This window comes from Panthera pardus, unplaced genomic scaffold, assembly GCF_024362965.1.
Source record: "Panthera pardus isolate Hobbes unplaced genomic scaffold, ASM2436296v1 HiC_scaffold_18, whole genome shotgun sequence".
In the NCBI taxonomy this organism is placed as follows: Eukaryota; Metazoa; Chordata; class Mammalia; order Carnivora; family Felidae; genus Panthera; species Panthera pardus.
Genome location: NW_026526743.1, coordinates 27,545,109 through 27,558,917, shown reverse-complemented (window position 1 = coordinate 27,558,917; position 13,809 = coordinate 27,545,109). Strand labels below are relative to the sequence as shown.

The 13,809-nt window shown below is 53.8% G+C and overlaps 1 protein-coding gene across 2 annotated transcripts in view; it reads left to right on the top strand.

Moving 5' to 3' along the window:
- The window catches only part of ZNF423 (zinc finger protein 423), a 333,279-nt gene that overhangs the window by 301,916 nt on the left and 17,554 nt on the right, over positions 1-13,809 (top strand). For both annotated transcript variants that reach the window (XM_053906076.1, XM_019456005.2), the window contains 2 exons: positions 1,122-1,253; positions 2,926-3,041. In XM_053906076.1, coding sequence (XP_053762051.1) covers positions 1,122-1,253; positions 2,926-3,041 — 248 coding nt within the window. The remainder of the gene's footprint in view (positions 1-1,121; positions 1,254-2,925; positions 3,042-13,809) is intronic.

The following is a 13,809-nucleotide window of genomic DNA, read 5'->3' as shown; positions in this document are numbered from 1 at the left end:
TTCCATCCTCACTCAGCCTCATGGGACAGGGGCTCAGGGTGCCCTCGTTTACTCTGAGTGGACTGATGCCCAGGCCGCAGAGTGTGGAGAAGCCAGGATTTGAATTCTGCTCTGCCGACTCTGGGCCGAGGTGCCAGAGCTCCACTCTGCACCCCTTGAAACTGTTGAGAAGCTGGTGCTCCGGACACACTCTCTTCCCCGGGCACCTTTGAGTGAGCGTTTGAGTCATAGAGGCTCCCAGGTGGGGAGATGAAGCCATGTTCTGATCTGGAAGAAGGACGGGGTGTCTGCCTTTTGCCCCTCAGCCACTGTCCATAGGCCACCTGTTCCAAACTTTTAAAAAAGAGCATTTTGTTATTGTTTCAGCGATAACTTCTAGTGGCTGCTCAACCCTCACAGTAAAATCCAGAGTCCCCCAGTGGCCAGCAAGGCCCTGGGTGATGTGCATCCCTGCATCCCCTCTGACTTCACCCCACCCCAGTCCTGGCCTCCGGGCTTCAGGCCCACGGCTTCCTTGCTGCTGGCAAGCCAGCCCAGCACGGGCCCTCCTCAGGGCCTTTGCCCTTGACTGTCACCTAGGAGGCTCCCCATGTTCTCGTGTCACCTCCTGACGCTGTTATGTGTTGGCCGTCTTTGTTATCTGTCTCTCCCACCATTGGAATGGGGGCAAGCGTGTTACCTGTTCAGCTCCCCACAGAAGCCCCAGCTCAAAGTTGCTGGCATGAGGTACATGCTCAGTAAATATTCTATTGGATTTTTAAAAATTCTGGTTGGACTCCCTTCTTGGTGCAGACCTCATCCTAGGCACCTCTCCACTGTGACATGGTGAGAGATTCGAGCTGTGGGTCGTGGCCTGTGCACATTCTGGCCTGACCAGCAAGAGAAATCACAGCACAGGATACCTTCCAGAGCCAGATATTTGGTGCTGGCCCCTGGGGTCTATAAGCCTCCGGGGTTGAACCATCTGGAGCTGGGATGGGTCTCGGAATCTATGGCCCCCACACCAGCCCTGGTTCTGGGGACCAGAGAGAGGCTGGCCTGTGGTCTAGTGGAGGCCCTTGGGCTCTTGCCCAGAGGATGTGGTTTGTAGGGTCACTGACTGGCCATGGTTTTCCTTGCAGAGGAAGGCATCAACCATGAGTGTAAGCTGTGCAACCAGATGTTCGACTCCCCAGCCAAGCTCCTCTGTCACCTCATTGAGCACAGCTTCGAGGGCATGGGCGGCACCTTTAAATGTCCCGTGTGCTTCACAGGTAAGTGTGCCCAGTGGGGGAGGGGGAGGGATCCAGGGGCATAGCCCTTTAATTGCTGGACCTCAGCATATCCTCCTGCCTTGACATAGACTTAGTCCCCAAGGGACCCACAGCCCATCACCCTGCCTGCCCCATGCAGAGCTGACCCCACCCCCTGGCACTCCTCCTAGGCTTACTCTCTGGCCCCTCCTCTTAGGCAGGTTGAGGCCCCCTTTCCTAGCCTACCCCTCACCTCTGTGCACAACTGCTTTTTCCAGCTCAGCCTCACCCCTGTGTTGCCCTCGGTGGGCTTCCGGCTCAGCTCCCTGAGCTGGAAGCCCTGTCCAGAACAGTGGGCTCTCTCTGTACACACCTCCTGGCTTCCCCTCCTCCTGGGTCTGCCCCAGTCCATGCTCCATCCGTGTTCCAGGCTAGAGGGGTCAAGGGCAGCTCTGCTGGCCAAGTCCCCAGCCCCTGGCCCCCAGCCCCCAGCCTGGCTGCCCGCCCAGGCGAGCGGCTGTCCCAGCCTGAGGCGAGTCTCAAGGGCTCGGCCATCCCCCCTCCTGTTGCCCAGATGGCAGCCGGTGTGCGTGGGGGAGCCCTGGCCTTCCCCTGTCTCCCCCGACATCTGTTGTCTGCCACAGCAGGAAGCCCACCCCGGGGAGGGTGCCTGGCGGGAGGGGATTTCTGAAGTGCTCACCTCCCAGACACACAGCTGCCTCAGGACCACCTCCTGTGTGTGCCCAGGGCCAGGGCTGCCTCGGACCGTTGTCACCGGGAGCTGTGACCTGCTCCATGACAGGCCTAAGGAAGGGGCTCTGCTATGGGGAAAGTTCCTGCACACTCACACCTCTCTGGGGTGCATGAAAGTCTTAGAACACCCTGGTGCCTCTTCCCCCTCAGTCTCGGGAGCCCCCACCCATCTGTTGCCATCACACTCTGCAGTCTGGGTGGAGGCTGGCGTCGAGGGGCCTCAGCTGCCAGGTCTGCTGATCCAGGACACGGGGACCCCTGTGTGGAGATGTGAGGATGCTGCTAACAACCCCAACAAGAATAGCAATTTGTGTTTATTGAGCACCTTCTTGTACCAGACAATGTGTTGAGTTTATTTAATTCAAATCTGAGCTCTGCCACTTGCTAGCAGTGGGACTTAGGACAAGTCATTTAACATTTCCAGTACCTCAGTTTTCTCTTCTGTAAAACGGGGGTAACAGTTGTCCTGCCTTACAGGCCTGTGCTAGAGTCAGGAGCCCACAGACAGTTGCTGGCAAGTAATGATGATTGATGATGATGATGATGGTGGTGGTGGTGGCGGTGGTGGCAATGACATTCCCTGGACTAATTATGTGCCAAGCCATCTTTTAAGCATTTTTGCAAGTATTAGCCCATTTGATCCTCCCCGCCATCCAGTAAGCTACAGAGTTTAATGACCCTCGTTTTTCAGAGGAGAAAATAAAACCCAGAGAGGTTAAGTGATTTGTCCAATGTTGCACAGTCCGTAAGTGGCAGAGCTCAGCTCCACTGGCTTGAGCCCCCTCTAGGAGCTGCCAGCGATGCTCCCAACAGCCCGCTTTGGGCTGGCTGTGTCCATGGTTGGGTGAACCCTGCTTGTGAATGGTGTGGGGGCGGCTGCTCCGGGCGGCTGGGCTGGTGTCCCCGGAGTCTGGCCCCTGACAGCTGTGTCTGTGTCCAGTCTTTGTCCAGGCCAACAAGTTGCAGCAGCACATCTTTGCCGTGCATGGGCAGGAAGACAAGATCTACGACTGCTCACAGTGCCCACAGAAGTTCTTCTTCCAGACCGAGCTGCAGGTGAGTGCTTGTCCGCCACACCCCCCACTCCTGCTGCTCTTGGGGGCCTCCATCAGCACCAAGGGTCTTGGGGTGAAGCCACGATGGTGGGGTCTTATACTTAACATCACCCCAACCAAAAAAGCAACAGGGGCCGGTGGCGGCCCTCCTGCAGGCTGGAGTGGGGGTGGTCTCCTGGCCTCCATTGGTAGCATTCTCAGATGAGCCGGGCTGTAGCAGCTGAGTCCGGAGAGGAGTCAGAAGGCTCTCACTTGCGGTGTTTCTGTGCAAGCTCCTTTGCCTCTTGGGGGTTCTGTTTCTCCACCTATCTTACACGATGGCGTTCGACTGAGCTTTGGATCTGAGGCTGGTGGCCCCTGTGGCTCACAGGGCTGAATCCTGGGGCTATATGCGACCAGGAACTGGGTCTGGGGTCTTGGAGCTTCCAGCTCTGCCTAGGAAATCCAGAAAAGTGACAGCAGTCGGGCTGGGCCCCAACTCAGAGGAAGGGATACCCCCCATGGGCCCCGAGGCTGATGTAGCCCTCAGGTGCTGCATGGTGGCCTTGACCAACTTCCTCAAATCCCCATCCGGGGCCTGCAGTGGCTGAGAGGGACCTCATGAGGGATGGCTGTCCTCCGTAGGCCCCTGAAGCCACTCCTCTTGTCCCACCTGTTACTGGTTTCTGAGGACACAGATCTGTGTCCAGGTGAAGCCGCCTTCTTGCCAGCTGGCTTTTGTTACACTAGATTGGTCACATGTCCACCCAGAAATACCATGCACACACACACACACACACACACACACACACACACACACACACAATACCATACCCCAGAAAAAGTGCCACATGGACATCCCCAGAAACACCACACGTAGTACACGCAGACATGCTGAGACACCATATATTGAAATAGCACCATTTTCAATAAACAGCATGAGGGACTCACACACCAGCTCTTGAAGCTTCCACTGGGCAGTGACACACATCTCCTCTCATGTTGTCTTGGCCAGATACAGTCATGTGGCCGTGCCCAGTTTCCAAGGGGACAAAGGAAGGTAATCTGCCCTGTGCCCAGAAGGAAAAGAGAGCTGGTGTTTGCCACACCCTCAAGCACTGTGCACACCATGACCCACAGGGTGCATCTGCCCACTGGAAACCTGCGTTGCCTGCACAGCCATGCAAAGATGGACCCTGCCCTCAGTAGTCACACCCTTCCTTGGGGATGAGGCTGAGGCCTCTGCAACAGGGCTGAGTCATAAAGTCACGGGGCAGCACTGGGGTCCCCCTTTTCTGGGGTTGAAGGAACACAGCGGTAGCCTTTGCAGGGCAGACCGCCTCTCACTGTGCTGCAGCCCATCCACACAGCCGGGCCTGGGCCCATCCTGTCTGCACAGGTGGTGACAACCGTCATCCAGAGGAAATTAAAAAGGGGCCATGGAGGACATAGTAAGGACTCATCATCAGGCAGTCAGGGTCCCTTCCTGTGGGCTGGCCCCGTGCCAAGGTGGGCAGAGCTGACTTCATCCTGTCACGGTGTGGGGCAAAGTTAAGGACCCGAGAGGGGATTCCACTTCCGAGGGCCACCAGCAAGGTGATGACCCTGCCCAGGGCCCACCGCTGTCCCCACCTTGATCCACAAACTGAGCATGAGCCTCTGTGCTAAGGACGGCTGGCTTCCCCTCTCCCCACTGACCGAGGGACATTAGTGCCAGCACCTGACCGATGGGCTGTCCAGGAAGTACCCTTGCACGTCCACTGGCCACGCGTCCTTCCGTGTGCAGCCTGTGTGTCGCCATACTCTACCTCCCGCCTGCCTTACCTGCCTGGCACAGCTACCAAAATAGACCCCGAGTCCCCAGACAACTGAAGCTTTTTATGGCTCAACACGGCAGGCTTCTTTTAAACCCACTAGCTCCTGTACACTCTGATTTACTTGAACTAGGGACATGCTTGGCCCTCTGGTCCTCCCACATTGTCCTGGGTGCCAAGAAACGGATGCTCTCCTCCCTTATTGGCCTGAAGGTTTCCCCAGAGAAGTTGCCCAGTCCTGCCTTTTTTGAACTTCATCGGTGTCACTGTGCCACAGGCCCACCTCGTGACACAGAGGCACAGGGAGCTGTGGCTTCAAGCTGGCTCTCGCTTTGGCTACACTCACCCAGGGCTGCAGACTGTCCCGGGCATCAAGAATGGTTCACATGAGCTGGGTCATCCCGTCAACCTTTAAGGGAGATCCTCAAATGCTGAGAACCTCGCTACATTTTACAGCCTTAACCAGTGACTATTTTCTGCAATTAATGATTTTAATTATAGCCCATTTAAATGTGGAAGTGTTGTAGCAACACCAAATGTATGCAAATAATGGCTCTCCTTAAGTAACTTAAAGAGCAATTATCTGGGTTTTTTTAAGAGGAGGGTTTTTCAGGCATCGAAGTTTTCATGGTCATTACGCAGAATCTGGGGCCAGTGGGCAGGTATGTTGTTTCCCAGGGGTGACATGTGGGGGTTTGTGTCTACAGCAGGAGACAGGGTCCTTTTTGGAGCCTTGACTGGCTCTGCTGGCCATTTGTCATTTGAGTCCTGCTGGGAAGGCTCAGGGAAACTACTGTTTGTAGGGACAGTGACTGGGCAGAGAGGGCTTAAGATATAAGACCTAGGATTGTTTTCATTGTAGGACCGGAATGCCAGAGGTGACAGAGATGGGGTCTGGCCCTGGCAGGCTTGGGCTGTGTCACAGTGACGTGTCTACCTCCAAAGAGAATGTTCTTTTAGGATGCATTGACAGGAGCACTGTTGCCAGGATGAGGTGCAAGTCCTGTTTAGTTCTGAGTTCAAGTGGCTTTGCCAAGACTGACCTTAATTTTAAGAACTTCAGACAGACGGGAACACATTCATAACAGAGTGATTAGGAGCAGAAGAGGGAACTCAGCTTTGTTATCCATTTGTTCAGAGTATGTGTATGGAGGTCCCACTGTGTGCCAGGCACGAGACCCAGGAACTGACAAGACTGTGGTTAGTGAGACAGAGAAACACCCACAGGGCCTGCATTCTAAAGGGATCGATAGACAGTGTCCTGTAGTGGTCACCACAAAGAAAATAAAACCAGGTAGTAAGTGGGAGTGTGATGGGGGTGAGGTTGGATAATCCTTGGTGAGTGTGGTCAGGGAGGGCCTCTCTGAGGAGGTGGCATTTGAGCTGAGACTTGGCTGGTGAGAAGGAGAGAGTATGTGGAAGAGAGCCATGACTGCAAAGGCCCTGTGGCCGTGTGATCCGGCTGTGTTGCTGGGAGTGGAAGGTGGCTAAAGCACAGTGAGTGGGGAGGGGTGGTGTGGAGAGGGCCGGCAGGTGGAGGCCAGGTCATGGCAGGGTTTGTAAGGCAGCAGAGGAGTTTGGATTTTATCCCCATTGTGATGGGAATCCAAGCAGGAAAGAGGTATTATCTGATTTCCACCCTGAATCAAAATTTAAGAAGTCTGGTCTTTGAAAGACACTATTAAAGGGCGCCTGGGTGGCTTAGTCGGTTAAGCAACCGACTTCGGCTCAGGTCATTATCTTGCAGTTTGTGAGTTCGAGCCCCGTGTTGGGCTCTGTGCTGGAGCCTGCTTCAGTTTCCGTGTCTCCCTCTCTCTCTGCCCCTTCCCTGCTTGCACTTTGTCTCTCTCTGTCTCTCAAAAATGAATAAACATTAAAAAACATTAAAAAAATTAAAATTAAAAAAAGACTGTTAAAACAAGAAGTCACAGACTGGGAGAAAACATGTACTAATCACATATTTGATGAATAACTTGTATCCAGGGCATGTAAAAAAAAAAAAAAAAAACCCTTCAGAACTTAACAACGAGGGGAAATCCACTGTAAAACAAGCACAACATATCAACACTTCACCGAAGATGTGGGGGTGCTCAACGCGATTATAGTTAGGGAAGCACAAACGTAAACCACAATGCAATGCCACCGCACACCTATCAGGATGATTGAAACAGAAGCAAAAAGCCAGCAATGTGAGTGCTGGCCAGGGTGTGGAGGGGCGGCTGAAACCCCCACATGTTGCCGTGTTTACCCCAGAGCACTAAAAGCATGCTTCCGCAAAAACCTCTGTGGATGGTGGCCCCCCACTGGAAACCCCTTAATTGTCCCTTACCTGGGAACGGGTGGACAGATGTGGTACATTCAGGCAGTGGTACACTACTTGGCAATAAAAAGCAGCCGCTGATTCACACAGCAACTTGGATGAATCACAAATGCCAAGTGAAAGAAGCCAGATTCAAAAAAGGCTCCATACAACATGGCTCTATTACCTGGCGTCCCAGAAAAAGGCAAGACTATTGGAACGGAAAACACCAATGGTTGCCAGGGGCTGGAGGTGGGGGAAGAGACGGGGGAGACAATATAAGGTTTGTGTACATACACACACACGTACCCAGGGAGCTCAGGCAGCATGCTAGGCTGTGGGGATCCAGCCTGACTCCAAGTAGCTTTCAGGGGACCATTTGCCAGGAGAAGATGTGGAAAGAGGGGACAGTTGTCTTCAAGCATTTTAAGCTCTGCTCTCATGATTCCAGTGGACCCAAGACTTCTGGAAGTGGGCAGAAACTCGGGACAGGCACGTTGCTCTCTGAGAACCATGGCTCAGGCATCGCTCTCTGGGGTTAGCTCACGCAGGATGGGGAATTAAGTTGTAAGGACACAGGAGTTGCTTTTGGTTACCAAGAGCAGGCAGTGTTGTTGGGTTTTCAGTGGCCCTGTTCTTATGAATCAAGTACTCCTTTCTCAAGGCGGTGACATTGTGCCTTCTGCCTCTTCCTGGTTCATACTGTGTTCTTTTTCTTTCTGAAGCCTGACTATCTGGGCTTGTCCATACAAGGAAAAAGGTGGCCAGTGTTGCCGTGGCTTCTATCATTTCTGCTGAGACAGACACAACTGGGTATTTCAACAGAGGGGATTTAGTGTGGGGATTTGGTTACACAAGTAGCCAGATGGAACACCCAGCCAACCCAGAAATAGTGACTGCAGAAAACAGAGGGCATGCAGGCAACAGGTTCTAGATCCCTGGAGAGGGAATCTGATGGTTGAGCTCTGATGGTTGATGGTCAGCTGCCCCACCCTGCTCCACTGAACTGTGGTGGGGAAGGGAGCATAGGCTGGTAGGCACTGCATATGTCCACTATGTGGGAAAACACTGTCCAGATGGAAATAAAGGAAAGGTAGTGAGGTCCCTGTCAGTAGAGGGGTCTGAAATGCTGCAGAGCAGGAGGCAGGGAGCACAGTCTTTGTGAAGCAGCTCTGTATTTGAAGCCTTGTCATTTACCAGCTGTAGACCTCAGCTTTCTTGTCTGTAAAATGGGAGTATTAATAGTTTGTACCTCATAGTTGTATTGTGAAAGGCCCTGGGCACCGTGACTGGCACATAGGAAGAGCTTAGTATGTGCTACTTGTTGTTATTATTAGCAGTTACCATTATTTTTAGCATTATTATTGGCATATTATTAGGCATTTAAGGGTCAGATGACTTTTCAGGGTCTCCTCCGCTAGGGATTTGCTGTGATTTCATGATTTCTGGCCTGAGTCTGAACATAGTGAGATCCTGGGTCCCTCCATCTGTGGTGGCCAGCCAAGTGCGAAGGCCACGGGCACAGAACACCCACACTGGGGCACCGGGAGGAGCTGGGTATGCAGAGCAGTGAGGCAAGGTGGAAAGGCCACAGAGGCCAGGGCTTCGAGTCCCCTTCCCGCCTTTCACTGCCTTTCCAGGCCTTTCCTCTGGATGGTTTCCCCTCAGCCTTGCCCTTAGCCCCATGGAGGGCAATGTGAACATTTGTTGGGGGGGCTGTGAGACAGCTCTGTAAGCCACAGACCCCAAAACTGTCAGACCTGCTGGCCTGGCATTTCCAGCCTCAGGCCTCAGCAGATGAGGGCCTGGGGCCCTGTGGGCCCCTTGCCAGGGTTAGTGGACCCGAGTGGAGGGGGCAGGCTCAGCTGCCCAGCCCAGCTGTCTCTGAATCCCTGTGGACACCTCTGTGCCCACAGACACTGGGCAGGGATGCACCTCCTCGTGTCCTTCCTGAGGCTCACCGTGTCCTGTTCTTCACTGTCACCGAGAGAATGCATGAGGGAGTGTATGAATGACTAGCTGTGTAGGACTGGCCTCGGACATGGAGGGCAAGCTCCCCATGAGACTGCCCAAGAAATAGTTTTAACAGCCCCCTCCCCTGGGTGGCTCCCTCCCGTGGGCCACTCTATGACCTAAGCATTCTGCATGCCTTGTCTCAACACAACCCCATGACGTAGGTACTCTTCTGCTCGTTTACAGATGTGGAAACTGAGACTCCAAGAGCTTAAGTGGTTTGTCCAAGGTCACCAGCAAATGGCAGAGACACATGCAAAGCCAAATTGTCTTTGCCACCAAGGCAAACAGAAACCCTCCAAAGTTTAAATGAATTGCCATTTATATGAGCTAATAGATTTAAATGAGGCCTGCAGTGCTGAACTATAAAAAGCCTTCATGTCAGGGGACCCAGAAACTATTTTAGTAGTTGGGCCAAGCAGGTAGCACAAGTAGCAGTAACAGGGGATTCGAGGGAACCTGCTCGCAGGTGGGCCCGTGTGGGGCCGTGGGGCCGGGCCTGTTCTACGTGGTGTTCTCGAGGTTGGAGCTTGGGGCCAGGGGCCTGCTGACCTTGTGACAAGCAAGGAGGTGCGTTCAGCTCAGGCTAGGCTTGGGGACAGGCAGGATGAGATTTGATTGTGGAGACAGGGACCTCAGGAGACCTCAAGCCTCCTGGTGTCACCACTTTCTCCCCTTACGGCAGCCTTGCCGGGTGCTGTCACAGGGAGCCTCGCGCCAGAGGAAGGGTCTGTTCAGTGAAGGAAGGTCTGGCATTCCTCAGGCCTCTGTGACGGGGCTGGGCTGGGCTGGGCTGGGCTGGGCTGGGCTGCGGGGGAGCGGAGGGCCTGCCCTGCGCCCTGGAATCTAGACTCCCTTATTGACAAAGCGAGGGGCCGCAGGAAGCGCTTCCTGAGCCGGGGCCTGCAGCGGCAAAGCGGCCAGGCCTGCGTCGAGCGGGCGCATTTAAAGGATTAGTTCACGCTGTTTGCTTGTGTGTGCCTAATCATGCCGCTTCCAGCTAAATGATTACAATTGATTAAAAGCAGAGCTAGGTATTCTAACAAGCAACCTGGAGCCCTTCCAATGGGGTGAGCTGGGCCCTGCCAGGCTGAATCCTGGTACCCGGCCAGGGGGAGGTGTCTGTGAGCCAGGGGTATTGTCTGAGGTCCGTTGGGACCCTTCCTCCTTCGCTCATGAGAACATTTGAGTTGACCCTTCCCCTCATTCCATTTTCTTTTCTTTTTCTTTTTTTTAATGTGTATTTAGTTTTCAGAAAAAGAGACAGAGAGAGACAGAGCACAAGTGGGGAGGGGAAGAGAGAGAGAGGGAGACACAGAATCTGAAGCAGGTTCCAGGCTCTGAGCTGTCAGCACAGAGTCTGATGCAGGGCTCATACCCACGAATCGTGAGATCATAACCTGAGCTGAGGTCAGACACTTAGCCGACTGAGCCACCCAGGTGCCCCACCCTCATTCCATTTTCACTTAAGAATATTTATGGAGTACCAACCATAGGTAGGCACCACCGCCAGGGCCCAGGGTGCGACTGTGAACACCTAGACGTGGTCCCTGTTCTCCCCCAACTGACGGTCTATGGGAGACAACAATGATAAGTCAATAAACACATGAACTAGGTCATTTTAGACTGTAGAATTTTGAGAACGGTAAAACACTGTATGGTGGTGGAAAATGTGTGTGTGTGTGTGTGTGTGTGTGTGTGTGCGCGCGCACGTGCACACATGCACACGTGTGCTCACACGTGTGTGTGTCCGGGCAAGGGTGAGAAAATGCTGAGGATGAGAAATTGGACTGGGTGGCCAAGGAAGGCTGGCATTTCACCCGAGTCCTGAAGGTTGAGAAGGAGCCAGTGGGGGGAAGGGCTGGGGACCTTCCAGGAAAGGTGGTGTAAACAGCCAGTGTAAGGACTCAGAAGCATGGACAGATTTGGGGCGTCCAAGGAGCAGAGAAAAGGACAGTGGGGCTGGAGGTGGGGGAACACCTTCTTGCTTCATTCTCTGGACTGTTCCTATCCAGCCTGTTCAGTGAGTTGGATGCTTCCTGTCTGTGCTGTACCTGCTGATCCTTCTGTTCAAGAAGAACCTCGACTCCCTTCTCCTCTTCTTGGGCTTCAGGGTCCAACTTAAGTGGTCTCTTCTCTGAGAAGCCCTCCCTGATTCCCCCTCCTTTGTCTTCTCTGGCCCTGGGTTCAACCCCTTGATCCCTTTGCCAATGCAGATTATAATAACTAGGTCTACACCTGAATCCCCACCCAAATGTGAGTTTTGGGCACGTGAAAACTCCTCTGCTTGCCATCCATCCAACCATCCATCCATCCATCCATCCATCCATCCATCCATCCATCCCCACATGTTTTACCATATTTTTTGAGCCCCTGGGAAGTAGGAAAATAAAGAGAACACAAGCAAGGAAGGGAGAAAAAGCAGGAGGGTTGCAATCTAGGGTTGCAGAGTCTAGGAGCTGAGTTCTTAAATTCCTGGTCCTTATAAGATATAAGATGGGTAACCGACGAGCCAGTTTCCTTGCCTGCGTCCTCGTGCCGTCAGATCCAGCCAGATAATTATAACTAATAATAATTAAAAATTAAAAGTGCTCTAGGCACATACTTAGCATTTGACTCTTTGGCTGAATTTTCTGTGAGTAGCAGCATCTACCTCTGTCCCACTTTAAAGACAGCCCAGTCCCTGCCACTCACTGCTGCTGGGAGAGCAGGGCTGAGCTGGGCTCGGCCTGGGGGAGTGAGAGGGAGGTGCCTGGTGACAGTAGTTCTGGAGAGTGAGAACCTGTTGCTTGCCTTGGAGTAGCCCCCAGTTGGTTCCATTATTTTCCATTGCTGACATTTGTACCTCCCAGCCTCAGTTTCCTCATCCGTAAAGTGGGGTAAGACCCACTGCCTCGGGTGGCTGTGAAGATGGGACCTCATGTGTGAAAAGCACTTAGAATATAAGGCTTCCTGCAGGAACCACAGGGTAGGATCGCTTTGTGTATCCTGCCTTCCCCACGAGGGCAGGACACCAGAGCCCTCCGCAGCTTGAGTTCTATTCAGTGTGAATTCTATGCAGCCCACACCTGTGGACAGGCAGCCTGGGAGCAGCTATGTGATCTTGAGCGAGTCACTAATCCTTTTTGGGCCTCAGTAAATGGGGGGTAATGACAGCCCCTTCCCGTGGGTGTTAGGGAGAGTGCAGGCAGTGGTGCCTGAAAAGCCTCCAGAACCAGCTTGAGGTTTGGTAAAAGCATCAGCACTACATGGGCTTTTGGTTCACCCCTTCATTCGCTCATTTGTTCAGTGCGTCGTGCATGGATGTGCTCAGTGTAGCCCATGAGTGTTTACTGAGCCCCTTCTCTGTGCCAGGTGTGTGCAGGTGTCGAAGACACACAGAGGTCTAAGTCCCTCACCTGTTGTGGGGAGAGGAACAGAGAACTGATGAGGACAAACAGAAAGAATGTCTGTTATATGTTTGCGGCATAAGATACTGTAACATGTCGTGTGTCGTTCAATCTTATCGTAAGCTAAACATAACCTAACACGACTGCTGTGCCAACTGGGTCCCTGTGATGTCACAGGAGGTGTGGGGGCCCGGGATCTCCCCCTTTCTCACTGTGCCTCCACACACTGGGTCTCTTGATCTATTTACTCTTCTGGGGGGCACGGCCTTCCCTGCTCACAGTAAAGTGTATCCGCATCATCATCATCTCTTACCACTGCTACCACTTGGGGCGGCTGAGCCTCCTGAGGGACTGTGTGTGGCAGTTCAGGGTCTGCATCTGGAGAAGACTGAGGAGTGGTCACAGATGGCTCCTTGTCCTCCCGAGCCTGGAGCACAGGCCTGAGCCCCTCACCCCAACATAGTAAAAATGAGACAGCGTTTTGTGAATGCTTACTGGGAGCCTGAATCCCTCCCTTCAGACATGTAGTCTTTTGAGACCTCGCAGTGACCCCCAAGTGTGGGATCCTATGATCTCCATGTCACAGATGGGTAAACTGAGGCTCCCCAGGGTCACACAGCTGCTAGAGTTGCAGAGCTGTGAACGAGGCAGGCTGACACTAATATCTGTGTTCTTAGCTCCAAGGCTGAGGCAGTGGGCTTGAAGGTGACTATCCGCCCCTTAGGAGCCAAGCGCAGGCCTCCGGGGGCTGGGTGCCAGGGGCCAGGTGCTGGGGGCAGGCAAGTCTTCCTTCCCAAGAGAGCAAGAGTTCTAGAACATGACTGATAGGTGGTGTGGGTCCAGGGCAAGTGACTGTCCCTCTCTGGGCAGGGTGGGTGAGCAGTGGCTACCGTGGTCATCGTACAAGGAGCAAAAGAGAAACAGGCCCTGGGAGGAGCCTGTGCCGGGATACGCGAAGATGCCCTCGTGAGACCTGGGGCTCTGCCCGCTTGAGCAATGAAGTGTGTGGAGGCCCAGGTGGGGACTGGGGGGGCTCCCCCCGAGGCCCAGCTCCGGGCAGAGATGGCACTTGGAATCGGCCTCAGGCTGCCTGTCTGCCCATCAGAGCCTGTCATTCATGCCCTAGGGCGGGGGGCCAACCAACTTAAGAGGGGCACCGTGCCATCATGACAGATGGGCACGGGGGAGCTGCCAGGAGCCTCCAGCCAGCGGCCATTGTGTGTGCCGGGAGCCCAGCCCCTTGCCAGAGCTGTCCCAGCCCGGACCAAATGCCTT